This window comes from Mauremys mutica, chromosome 5 (assembly GCF_020497125.1).
Source record: "Mauremys mutica isolate MM-2020 ecotype Southern chromosome 5, ASM2049712v1, whole genome shotgun sequence".
NCBI lineage: Eukaryota > Metazoa > Chordata > Testudines > Geoemydidae > Mauremys > Mauremys mutica.
This window is the reverse complement of record NC_059076.1, coordinates 22,008,339-22,022,281: the sequence shown is the minus strand read 5'-3', so window position 1 is coordinate 22,022,281 and position 13,943 is coordinate 22,008,339. Positions and strand designations below refer to the sequence as shown.

General features: G+C 38.5%; 1 protein-coding gene across 5 annotated transcripts in view; it reads left to right on the top strand.

Moving 5' to 3' along the window:
- Positions 1-13,943, top strand: part of HELQ (helicase, POLQ like) — a 34,066-nt gene that overhangs the window by 14,790 nt on the left and 5,333 nt on the right. For 4 of the 5 annotated variants that reach the window (XM_045017343.1, XM_045017344.1, XM_045017345.1 and 1 more), the window contains 9 exons: positions 624-769; positions 1,891-2,130; positions 4,671-4,812; positions 5,183-5,287; positions 5,920-6,142; positions 7,986-8,143; positions 11,747-11,845; positions 12,449-12,622; positions 13,108-13,221. In XM_045017343.1, coding sequence (XP_044873278.1) covers positions 624-769; positions 1,891-2,130; positions 4,671-4,812; positions 5,183-5,287; positions 5,920-6,142; positions 7,986-8,143; positions 11,747-11,845; positions 12,449-12,622; positions 13,108-13,221 — 1,401 coding nt within the window. Of the gene's footprint in view, positions 1-623; positions 770-1,890; positions 2,131-4,670; positions 4,813-5,182; positions 5,288-5,919; positions 6,143-7,985; positions 8,144-11,035; positions 11,159-11,746; positions 11,846-12,448; positions 12,623-13,107; positions 13,222-13,943 lie in introns of those variants that run through there. The other variant, XR_006579503.1, reaches the window with a different exon arrangement.

Below are 13,943 nucleotides of genomic sequence, written 5' to 3'. Positions count from 1 at the left end.
ATAAAGTATGATAAAGGGAAAGAATATCAATGGACAAGTGGTCTATAGAAGGCCAAATACTAACATGAGGGGTGTTTTTTAGATTTTAATTTTATTCCCAGCTGTACAGGAGAGAAGGGAGAGAACTACTTTTCCCTTCTTACTAGGGGAGTGAGGTGCTTGGAAAATTTCAGACACCTAGCCAGAAGCTGATACAAAAAGAGAGCCTATGAGCAAGGTCCAGGAAAACCACCTTGGTAGGTATCCCAGCATCCTCTCTTCTCAACAGCTGGGAATGAGTGACCATAATGTAAAAATCAGAACTCCTTGTTGTCTGTACCTACTTTTTGCTTTGCCTCCACCCCCAAAAAACCTTCTGATTCTAGACCAGTACTTCTCTCCTTTGATAGTGACTACCAGTAGTATCGAACATGTAGCACCAGTGTTACCAATGAGCTCCAATGGTAGTAAAGAGGCAAAACGTTCCATTCACACCTTTCTGTTCCCTCTAGTCAAATTTTGAGCATCCCTTAATGTTCTGCATTTTTAAAGCGAAAGGAGATTCAGAATTGATTTGCAGGGTGCGGACCTTAGGTTTAATTCATGTAGTAACTACACTTCCCCTCCCCCCACTTTTGTTTCAGTATTCTAGTAATCTGCAGAAGATGGACCCTGACCACCTTATTGCCTTGGTGACAGAAGTCATTCCAAATTACTCCTGCCTAGTCTTTTGTCCCACTAAAAAGAACTGTGAAAATGTAGCTGAAATGATATGCAAGTATCTGAACAAGTATGTTTCTCTTAGTACTATTTTAGAGTATACCTGAAATGCCAAATCAGCCTTGACCGTTTACCTCTTTTAGCACAAAAATTAATCACCTGCCTTTTCCCATGACGATGGTGGTAATGATGATGAAAAAATATGCTTGCCTGATCGAAAACCAAAAAAAATTAACTTGCCCTGGGTGAAAGGAGTTATAGGATAGTTTGAAGAGAACACTCCTGTTTCAGAGTCCATTTTTGGTTTAGAACAAAAACAGGCACTAAAATACAATTTTTCAAGAATCAGCTTAAAAAATATAAACACTGGGGAGAAAAAAGAGCAAAAATGACAAAGTTCCTTTAGAGACCATCTATGGAATTCACATCTTGTTCATACTGTTCTGTGTAAATTACAGCACTTACTGTGTGTCCCTTTCATCCTCTCAGTGGTTCTCTTCTTGGTCATGCCTAACAGTAACCTGTTAAGCAGCTCTTTGTGTTTGTTACATATGCTGTGAATGTAAGATGCAAACAGAAAGTTGGGTTTTATTTTAAAGTTGAATATCTTAACTTTTTATTTCACTGTTAATGAAACAATCAATATCTCAACCAGTATGCTCAGATTCGTGCAATAATAATTCAAAAAAAAATCTATAGAAATGATCTTTCTAGGAAGTTACATGGCACTTACACACTGAAAATGAGTGTATATCTGATTACTTTAACAAAATAGATACTGAAAATTGAAATCTCTAACTACTTGATATTCCCATCATCGTGATTGCTGCCTATGAGGAAAAGAATCAGTGCTATTACTAGACTTGTAGGCAGTTTGTATCATTCTCGTCACTCATAGTGCATTTGAAATAGAACATTTACCATAACGATCCTTTCTGTTTTCTTGACTGAGAGTATAGGTTGATTTTTTTTTGCTGCTGACTAACGTTGATTCTCATTTTGGTAAAAATAACATTAGAAACACTAGAAAATGTTTTCTGGACTTCAAAGGTTGAGGTGAACATATTCTTGCAGTAGGAATGGAGAATGGGCAGGAGCAAATTAGAAGTATCCTTTTTTTTTAACGTAGTTACTGAATTGTTAAAATGTAAATGTTAAGAGTGTTTGTTTATTTACCCCCAACCACTCAAGGGAATATAAAAATCACAGAGAAAACGAGAAACAAGATCTTATTAAGGACTTGAAGAATATTGGTAAGGGAAGTCTCTGTCCTGTTCTAAAGCGAACCATTCCATTTGGTATTGCCTACCATCACAGCGGCCTTACCAGTGACGAAAGGAAACGTATAGAGGAGGCTTATTCTACAGGTGTCCTGTGCCTTCTTACTTGCACATCCACTCTAGCTGCTGGAGTCAACCTGCCAGCTCGAAGGTAAGTCATGCAAAAAGTATTTGCGAGGATTCATTTAAACCCTATATTGTCAAAACTCCTGCATTGTCTAAAGTTGGAGATGTCAGCATTATATTAATGAGGTTCCACTCTGAGTAGCAATTAGACATGGCACAATCTACTCAATAGTTCTCCTTGTGTGTTGTTAGTCATATCTGCTGACTTCAAAGATGAATTTTTCTGCTTTTTGCTCCTGGGAACCTTGCTGGGCCAGTATCCTTCTGAACAATGAAAATGTGTTCTGTTTTGACTCAAGTATAATTAAGAGAATTGTAACTAAATTCCAATTACAGGACCAAATCAGATGATTGCAAATGCATAACTGAGGGCAGAATTTGGGTTGCAGAATCTGTTACTTACGATGGTGCATGAGACAGTAAGAACACATCTTGGCTTTCAGGTAGAATCTATAGAGCTGGCAGTTAAGAAAACCATCACTTTACTTATAAACTGAGAAAAATTTATATTAAATCACTGAGATAGTAAATAAGGAAACAGATAATGCTATTTTTAGAGAGTTTTCTAAGTGGAATTACACTGAAAATAGTCTTTTTATTGAAAAGTATAGACAACCCAAAAATGTATTAGCATAGAGCACATCTGTTCAGTCTGTATGTTTGAGGTCATGACCTGTTGCTGTGTAAATGCTAATGCATTTACTGAAAACAAATATTGAATTAATGCATTCTGGAACTTCAGATGCTATGATTTATTATTCATCATGGTCTTGTCTTACCATTCGAAAATGGTATACTTAAACACTCTGGCAGGATATTGACATATTGTTTCTCAGTGTGATCAGTTACCTTATGTATTCTGATTGGCTTGGAGAATGGCTTCTTGCCTGCTTAAGAAAAGAGGGCTTATCCAAAAGTAGCTTTTAAAATAAATTACACTTTAATGGATAAATTGGTTATTGATAGCCTGCAGTCTTAACTCATCAATGTACAATAGTAAATTACTATAACTGAAAGAGATTAGAGAATAAAAATGTAATTCCAATTTGTTGTCTTTGTGCATTTGTCAGCATTGAGTAGGAAATCTCTTTTCCCTACATGTTTGTTTTTTTCATGCAGCAAGGGAAAAGAAAAACAATTTTTTTTAAAGGAAAATGTGATATAAAACCACAAAAATTGGCAGGGGGCTCACAGCATCTGATACCTGAAACTAATTTTAACTTACTTTTGTAAGTTATTACATTCAAGTTGACTCAACTTTTAAATTGCATGATTTAAACCGTAATGTTTGTGTTTTAGTAAATCTTAGCGGCACAATTTTTTGTAGGCTTGCTACTGAATAATCTGGCAGTATAAAACACATTTGTCTCCTTTTAATATTAGAATTCTGTGATCTAGAGACAGAGTTTGTGTTTAATCTTGTTTGTTAAATTTAGATGTTTTTATTCAATATAACTAGAATGCGACAAAATGCAATTTTGGCTTTATTTCTTTGCAGAATTCTTTAGAAATAGCCTTTCTAAATAGTTATTACTCAGGGAGATTTGAGGGCTTGGAAATAAACTCATTTTTGTTCTTTATTTGACAATTCATGGAATATGCATGTCTGTGTTTTAAATAATTCTCCTATTGCGCTACATTCTCAATTTAAATAAAACTTAAACCCTGTAGAGTGTAGACAGAAGTCCAAATTGTATGTTTAGGTGAATCCCATTTTGCATCAAATCAATATTTAAAAAATATAGACGGTGGTAGGAGATGCTACAGTATAAAGATGCAGGTAAGGCAACTCGTGGGTTGTCTGTAAAAGTCCTTGATGACATTGTGGTGATGTTTATAATTTGTATTTCTGTAGCACCTGGTCATGCACCAGAACCCCATTGTGTTAGATGCTGTACAAATACATAACAAAAAGACTTCCCCTGCCCTAAGGCGCTTACAGTCCAAGTATAGGATGAGACAACAGATGGATACAGACAGACAAATGGGGGGATACAAGGAAACCGTATGAGTCAGTGTGCAAGGCTGTGGTCTCAGCACACTAGCAGCCCTACCCATCGTCAAGCTTTTTTTGTTGACATCTTGGAGAAAGTGTGTTTTGAATGACTGAGTTTTGCGGATGTTTATGGGAAGCTCCTCCAAAGTGTGAAGGGCAGCCTGGGAGAAAGCATAAAGGTGTTTGTTTGAAAATGTAATGACTGAGCAATGCAGGCTGGCATAGTTGCTTATTTGTTTTTTGTTGGGTTTTTTTGTTTTGTTTTTGTTGGGTTTTTAACACTAATAAGGTGTTTAGATTCAGTTCTTAAGCTGATACAAAATTCAGTTTGGCACTGGTTCATATATTATCAAAGATTCTTTCCACGTGCTCAGTATTGCTCTTGATTTTCAAATAGACCTGTTGGGGTATGTTTTGTATTTGACAGGCATGCATAATTCTCATTAACAATGAGTCTTGCATCATGAGGCAAATAGACACTTTTCTTTTAGGGAGAGCTTTGTGTTTAATATAACTTTACTGATTGTTTACGGAACGTAGCTTTTTCAAAGTCTCTTCTTTTTTCATAGGGTTATTTTAAGAGCTCCCTATGTTGCTACTGAGTTCCTGAAGAAGAACCAGTATAAGCAGATGATTGGCAGAGCTGGTCGAGCTGGCATTGACAGTGCTGGTGAAAGTATTCTTATAGTGCAAGAAAAAGACAAACATCTGGTAACTTACTCAAAAAATGTGGTAGCTTGAGTCATCAGAAGAAGTTGATGAGGGGGAGGAGGGGATTTGAATTGTTTGCCCCCAGCTCTTCATTTGAAAGCAGCAGTAACTGTGTACCTATTTGACTCTGCTTGTAATAATTATTTTTGTGGGACCCTTTTCTGCAGTCATGAGGGCAGCCAGAGCTGCAGCCTATGTAGTCTCTCACACAAGAACTTATCCTAAAACTTGGACATCTCCAGCAATTTTCTTATTTACTAGCTTGATTTTTTTTTAAAAACCTTCAAGATATTTTTTGAAAGTGGAATATTTTTCACCTGTGGAGACTTTATGAATGAATTGTGTAAATAACAATTGTTTTGTTTTTTAGGTTCGGGATTTAGTAAACAGTCCTTTGGAGAACTGTTACAGCAACCTCTTTCTTGAATTCACTAAGGGAATCCAAAGCCTGCTCCTGTCTTTGGTTGGATTAAAGGTAACAATTTAACTCTTTTGTGAGCAACTAAAGAGATGCATTTTGATATTAAGAGTGTGGATGCAGAATAACTGTACGTTTCACTAAGATGGAGATCAGTTACATTAGTATTCACTAAGGCCTTGAGTTTAACCATGACTAGCTTGCACAGTGCTGAGCACAACTTGCCCTTGTCTACACTAATGATGATGATGAGGTCGTCATTGTGTTAGCTAACTCAGTTAAATCATGTTGAAACATGATGATAAAATTTCCTAATGTAGACAAGTCCCAAGTGGTTTCTGCTCTGTTTCCTCATTGATTTTAAACATGTTTTGTATTACTCGCTCCTTAAAGAGCCCTCCCCCCGCACCCACCCACCCCAAAAAAAAAGTAATACACTAAAAGCTGGAATGTTAGAGCAGAATGCCATGTAGTGTTTGATCTCTCACAGCCAGAATGTCTGTAGTATAACTTAGGTATCACACAGTTCTGTAGCAACATAAAATGAACAGTGTTGCCCTATGTTTTCAAAAAGCATAATGTTTTCAGCTAGACGAAGATTGTAGGTTGACACTTAGCTATCACTCTATGCATAACCATATTCAGATTGTTTAAACATAATGTTGCAATCGCATACTAAAATGTTGTAGATTGCAAGAAACCCTGAAGAGATCTACCACTTTATGTGTGGCACACTGTTTGGTGTTCAGCAACAGTTTTTGTCTAAAGAAAAGAGCCTCTCAGCTATAACTAGAGAAGCACTGGGATGTCTGATAGAAAAAGGACTACTAAAAGGAAAAATAACCTCTGAAAAGGAACAAAAATCCCAAAGTAATCTAGAGGTCACACAGTTGGGTCAAGCTACCTACAAAGGTGAGAGAGTTTTTTCTTCATTTTCATTGTACATTTTTCACAATAACATTTAAAATCTGGACGACTTTTCTTCACTCACTTAAAACTTTCATCCAACCTCTTATCTCCTTTCTGAAATGATAATTTAAAATCAAAATAACAAAACACCTGGAAGATCATGATATACTAAGGTGTAACCAACACCGTTGTAAAGGAAAATCATGTCTCACTAATGTCTCAGAATTCTTTGAACCTGTTAGTAAAGTAGTAGACAGAGGAAAAATGGTGAGCATAAACTATTTAGACTTCAGAAAGGCCCTGCACAAAAGGCTGCTAAAGAAGCTATGTTGTCGTGGGATGAGAGGCAAAGTATTATCATGGGTCAAAAAGTGGGTAGGACAGGAAAGCGAAGAGTAGGATTAAATGGTCAATTTTCATCTTGGCAAAAGGTTAACAGCAAGGTGTCTAGGGTTCTGTAGTAGGTCCCATGTTTGTTTAATGTATTAATTAAGCATATGGATAGAGGGGTGAGTAGTGAAGTAGCAAGTTTTACAAATGACATACAGTGATTTAGGTTAGTCAGGACCAGAGAGGTTTTGAGAAACTTCAAAGAACCCTAAATAAGCTAGATGAATGGGAAACAGTATGACAAACATAAGGTGTATAAATGCAAAGTAGTGCCCATTGTCAGGGGAAATGTAAATTACTTGTGCACCTCTTCAGATTTCTAAATTAACTCTGTCAACTCAGGAAAGGGACTTGGCATCATTGTAGACAGCTCAGTGAAGATTAAGATTTCTGCTTGGTGTGTAGCTACTGATCAAAAAAGCGAACGATGTTAGGATTAATGAGGAATGTGGTGGAGAATATTATAATGCCTTTATATAAATCAGTGTGTGGCTTCATGAGGAATACTGTGTGCAATGCACGTTTCCCCATCTCAAGAAGTATACTGCTAAATGAGAGAGAGCTCAGAGTGGTGGTAAGAATAATCATGGGAAACGAAAAACTCCTATTAAGAGAAAGTGAAAAGATTGGGATTGTTTACCTTAGAAAAGAAATGAAAAAGAGGGGACGTAATGTAAGTATATGCAATTTTTGAGAAGTTAGATCAGGGACTTCTCTCAGAACTCAAGAGTAGAGGGGCATTAAATTAAATTAAAAATGGGAAGCTGAAAACTGATTAATATTTTTTTCACACAACATGCAATTAGCCTGTAGAACTTGTTGCTACAGGAAATTGTTCAGGCCAAGAACTTAGCAGGATTCAAAAAGGGATTGGACATTTATATGGATATCGAGAATTTCCAGACTTGCTATAATCAGTAACAAAAATTGTGGAAGGTAGAGACTGTCTTAAGTCCCAAAGCATGACATTTAATCTAACTGTTGATGTCATCTAATGAGGGAGACCGATTAGCTCTACCTTCTTGCACCTTTTTCTGAAGCATCTGGTACTGAATTAGAAGGACCACTGATCTGATCCAGTATAGCTGTTCCTGTCTTGACTACTGAGTTCTAATATTCAAATATTCCCCCATTATAAATAGAGACCAAGCATCTTACATTCTTCCCTTCATTTTAACTGCTTTTCCTTTTATACAAATGAGTTCCAAGTATATTTGGCCTCTGTTGTAGTAACACTCCCCAGGGTGTCATCCACATGAAGTATTGCTATTTTGAGGCTAGTAAAATGCATTTCTTATTGACTTAACAAATTAGATTTGGGAGTGCTGGTTACTGAAATACGGGCTTTATTAAAGGTCCCTAAAGAAAGAACAGAGAGAATTACATATGATACAGTATATTATACTTAACTCTCACTGTTATATAAACTGGTATCTTTTATACTTATTCATTTTAGGCTCTATAGACTTGGCCTATTGTGATGCTCTCTACAGAGACTTGAAGAAAGGTCTTGAGGGGCTGGTTCTTGAGAGCTGCCTTCACCTTCTCTATCTGACAACTCCATATGACATGACTTATCACTGTAGACCAGACTGGATGATCTATTTTAGACAGGTAAGACATGGCTTCAACCATATACCAAGTGCTGTCCTGCACAGCAAAATATAGGTTGAATTATATAACTTTCTTCCTCTGTTATCTGTTCACTTGTGTTTGTAACCTTTATTCCTGGGGGAATTCTGCGCCAAAAAAATTAATTCTGTGCACAATATTTTAAAATTTTGCAAATTGTATTTGTCAAAATAACACTATATAATCACACCAGTTTCAATTATTTTGGTAATATATTTCAAAATACCTGTCAGCAGGCATGTCTGTAACAACACAGAGACACACACAAATTCCCCCAGGAGTAGAGTTAAAGAAACCCCTACGACAACCCAGTTCCTGCTTCTCTGCCCCCCCGTCCTCCCATAGCCCAGCAAGGGGGCCAGAAACGCACCCCCGCCCCAGAGCCCAGCTACGGCCCCCCCGGCCCAGACACTCACCTTCCCCATCCCTCCAGAGCTCAGCTGCAGAGCGCCCCCAGCCCAGACACTCACCACACCCTCCGGCTCAGCTGCAGCACCCCCAGCCCAGACATCCACAACCCCTCCCCTCTAGAGCCCAGCCGTGGGGCCACCCTGGCCCAGACTCTCACACTTTCTACCCCCCAAAGCCCAGCGGGACCCCCCCACCCCCTGTCCCAGCCCAGACACTCACACCCTCTACTCCCTCTCTCTCCCCTCTCGCCAGCCCAGACATTCTCACCTTCTCCCACCCAGGGGCCAGCTGCGGGTCCCCTCTGGCCCAGACACTCTCTCACACTAGCCCCCAGACAGGGCTGGCTTTAGGACATGCGGGGCCCGATTCGAAAGAGCCACCGCCGAAATGCCACCGAAGACAGAAGATAGTGGAAGCAATTCGGCGGCAGCTCAATCGGTTGCCACTATTTCCGCCGGCACTTCGGCGGCCAACATTTCTGCAGCCCATTTCTGTAGGGGGAAAAAAGGAAAGATTTAAAAATTTTATTAAAGTTAATGTGTATATTTAAATATACACAAGAGAGAAGGTACTGTACATCTGGGGTCAGGCTTGAGTTATGAGGAATTACAGGTATCGGTTACAAGGATCATGAGATACATACATATCACATAACCAGCATAGACCCAGATTGGGGTACAGGAGTTTTTAGAGCATCAGTGGATAAGTGGGCTTGGGTATGCCACCCATGGAATGTATTAAGAGTCCAAGTCAGTATTGGTGTAGCAAATAAGTTCATGAGTGGGGTGTGTCCCTTGGTTCGTCAGGGAAGGAAGTGGGTTATTTCCCTACATGCCCAACATTAATTTTTGCAAACTTCTGCATTGTGCAGTGGTGCAGAATTCCTCCAGGAGTAAACCTTTTGAACTACAGTAACTCCTCACTTAAAGTCATCCCGGTTAACGTTGTTTCATTGTTACGTTGCTGATCAGTTAGGGAACATGCTCGTTTAAAGTTGTGCAGTGCTCCCTTCTAACATCATTTGGCAGCTGCCTGCTTTGTCTACTGCTTGCAGGAAGAACACCCCGTTGCAGCCAGGGCTGGCTCCAGGTAACAGTGCAGGAAGTAGGTGCTTGGGGCAGCTAATGTAAAGGGGCGGCATGTCTGGGACTTTGGTGGCAATTCGGCAGCGGGTCCTTCAGTGCCTCTCGGAGGGAAGGACCGGCCGCCGAAGAATGAAGCGGTGCGGTAGAGCAGCTGCCAAAGTGCCGCTGATCGCGGCCTTTTGCTCCCCCCACCCCCTTCGCCGCTTGGGGCGACAACCAAGGTTCACAATCCTCATAGCTGTGAACAATATTAAATTGTTTGTGTGTATATCTATATAATATATAGCTTTTTGTCTGGTGAAAAAAAATTCCCTGGAACCTAAGCCCCCCTATTTACATTAATTCTTATGGGGAAATTGGATTCGCTTAACATCGTTTCACTTAAAGTTGCATTTTTCAGGAACAGAACTACAATGTTAAGCGAGGAGTTACTGTACTAGCCACCTAGCAGCTAAAATTAATAGGTTAAAGAAAAGGGACGAGCTAATATACCCATGAACATTTATTATAGAGAAACTAAGGGGAAACAATCATATTGATTCAAAATGTAACTGTAGCCAGTACGGTAGCATTAAGAATCAAATATAATGATATGCTAAATCAGTTTATTATTTTACTCGTTAGAACCGTGTGATCCAATGAGCTCTTCACCAGGAGAATTGAGATATATAACAGCTGCTTCTTAACACAGCACAAAGCAGTAGTTTTGTTTTAAGTAGTCTTAAGATGTAGTTTTGCATCTTATGATTTTTAGTTGTACTTGGGTCTGGCTAGATCTCTGAACTGTAAAGCCTCTCTCAGGGTATGTCTGCACTGCAGCTGGGAGTGTGCTTCCGAGCATGACTAGACCGATGACTTGCATCCACTCAAGCTAGCACACTAAAAATAGCAGTGTGGCCAATGTAGCACAGTCAGTGGCTCAAGCTAGTCATCCGAGTATATAGGCGGGGGGTGAACGTAATTGTACACAGGCAACTTAGCCTGAGATCCTGCCTGTGCTGCCCGAGCTTATGCTGCTATTTTTAGTACTCTAGCTCAAGCAGAGCTAGTATGTTGTGAGTCTGTTGGCCTGTTCTGGGATGTATACTCCCAGCTGCAGTGTAGACATACCCTAGACAGTGATCATAAAGTGTAATATGTCAATGATAACGTTAAAATCCCTAAAGCTTATGGTTTACTTTATATAAATACCGTTCTGATGTGAAAGTCAAGATACAACTGGAAAGTCTGAAGTCAGAGGCAGTTCAAAGTGTAGCCAAGGAAACTGCTGAGTTCTGGGTAAAACCAAATAAATTGGTTGATGCTGAAGGGGTTAATAGAAGACTAAGAGATCGCTTTTGTACTCTATTTACATTATAAAAATACATTTTATTTTTAGAGCATCCTTCATAAAAAGTACTAAACGTACTTGAGGGCAGGGGGAAGTAAAATAAAACATTCCAAAGACCTTTGCGTGGCTACCCTTATGCTGGCAGAAAGGGAGAATAGTCGCCAACTTCCGGTAACAAAATATTTCCCATAGCTTGCTTCTGTGAATGATTAGAGCCAGCCATCTGATAAGCACTTGATTTAAAATGGCTTTTTTGCTGTACTTTTTAGCATTGCTTATATATTTTATCAAAACTCTATGCAAAGATACTAAAATTGAAGGAAAACTTATTTTGTCTGCTTTAAAAAGTTTTAGAATTTGATAGTGGTCAGCTTGAAAAGGAGTTCTCTCAAATTTTCATTGCCTTCTTGCATATCTCCAGTGATAAATAAAAGTACAAATATTGCAGCTCAAAAACTATTGTGTAATGATGCTTGTGCCCACTTAAATAGCTATGCTACAGATGAGGGGGAAGTGATTCCGTGTGTGTTTGTACACATGCAGGTGTGTTGCAGGAGGGGAGATAGAGTTCATCTGTATTAATGTATATATTTATGAAATTTTTAAAGGGATAAAATTTTATAGATTTGAAGTTGTCTTTTAACCGTTATATCTTTATTGGCGTTACACGATATAATATTTTAAAGGTATTGTTTTGCATTTGATTAATATAGAAAATGTGTGTAGCTGCAGTTTTGGTTTTTTGATTTTACTTTTTAGTTCAGCCAGCTAAATTTAGTAGAACAGAAAGTAGCAGCTATTGTGGGAGTCCCTGAAAGTTTTATTACGAAAAAGGCTTCTGGACAAGCCATCAAAAAGGTAGGCTGAAAATTATTTTTATTTAAAGAAAAAATAGTAGAATTGTAATCTTGTCAATTGAATTGTTTTTCATAGTGCAGCTAATAATTGGGGTTCTCTAATCTCACAGTTATGGTAATTTTAGGGGTGACTTGTAACTAGGAAATGCACAGTTTTTAGACAGAAATACGATTTTTCAAGTTCATGATGCCCTGTTACTTATTTTTTCTCATATGAAGTTATTAAAGTGCATTATATTGTATAGCCATGGAAACAGTAGGATCCAGGACTCTCATGCTGGCCAGGGCAAACATACAGCTTAATTATTGTAGTTTTCAGAAACGCAAATCAGATTCAGGCATACAGAGTCAGAGTAGACTGAACTAAACTTTGTTTCACCAAAATGCTTCCCATTATTTCCTCCCTTACCTCACAAATTCTTGAATGCAACACTACTACATCTGACTGTTTCATAGGATTAGAGGTGTTTAGAGATGGAAAGGCGCTATTCTGATGATATTCTGTCCCCCTAGTAATGCAGAGTTCTTCTCTGATATTCTTTCAGTTTTATCTATGGGATCCTAGCTCACGCTTCTAACTGAACATGTGCATCTGTGTTCCTAGGATGTGGACAACTGTGTCATAAACAGGCTGTATCTGTCCTTTGTTCTTTATGCCCTACTGAAAGAGACCAACATATGGAATGTTTCAGAAAAATTTAACATGTCTCGAGGATATGTGCAAAATCTCCTGAATTCTGCTGCCTCGTTCTCTTCCTGTGTGCTGCACTTCTGTGAGGTAATATATGTTAAATGGATATTTTTGCTTTTACATGATGTAAAGTATAAAAATGTCTTTATCGGGGGTCGGAGGAAAAGGTTGATTTTCTGCTGTAGAATTTTAGAACTTACTACTGTACATTAAAATGGTGTCACCTTTTAGAGGTCATCTAATTGCATGGCATCATCTTGGAAACATGGCTGCATTGGCAGCTCCAACTGCTATTTCAAATTTCCAAATTCAGAAAGTCCAAAATGACTTCCAAAGAACTTCTTATCCTAAAGTATCGCCTCATCCTTCAAAAGGGCCCAGCTTTGGGAGGACTAGCTGAGGAATGCTGGACTCAACTCTTGGAACTGGCCAGAAGGATTACTACAAATGGCATAAGCCCTCTTCCAAAGGCTACACATATGCTGCCTTGGCAATGCTCCAACCAGAATACCAGGAATTTAACTAGAATTTTAAAGTTACTTTACAGACTTTAATATCCATTGTTTCTGCAGGAGTTGGAGGAATTTTGGGTTTATAAAGCCCTGCTGACAGAACTTACCAAGCGACTGACCTATTGTGTTAAGGCAGAACTCGTCCCTCTTATGGAAGTGGCAGGGGTTTTAGAGGTTAGTGTACGTACTTTGGGAGTCCAGATAACCCTAAATCCAAGCTTCTATACTAACCTCAACCATGATGTCCCCAAGTGCCTATGGAAAAAAACAAAAAACATTTTTATTAAGAATCTAGCATTTTGCTAAAATCTTGTTAAATCTTTCTGGGGTGCAAGTTCTACGATGAAAAGAACATTATTCTGCTAAATGTGGAGGGCCATGTTTGTGTTTCAATGGTTTTCATAATTCATCTGTTTAGTTTATAAGTAAAAAGTGTTGACCAATATATGCTGGCTACATATATACCCCATATTAATAAAATATATGATCTGTGCCAGATATATATATTTCTGTGCATTAAGCACAAACATTATAGCAGTTATATAGCCTAAAATGGACTATACCTTTACTATAATACTTTTCACTATGCTAAGATCCCATAACATTATGCATTTGCTGAAGTAAGCTTTAGCTTAAGTAGATAAAGAAACTGACAGGATCGAGGCATATGAATGTGGTATCTAGTACAAACTTAGAAGGTGCCTTCATGCCCTGGGTACGTACCTGGAATCCATGTGTTCAGAATAAAGAGGTAAGGGGTATGCCATGGTACCAGAAAAACAAAGTAGAAAGCTGATTGGTTAAATCTAGTTTCAGATGATATACACAGTACCTTTTATAATGCTGCACAAGATGGCTTCCCATAGACTGGTATTGTATTGAACCTTTTTCCTGTA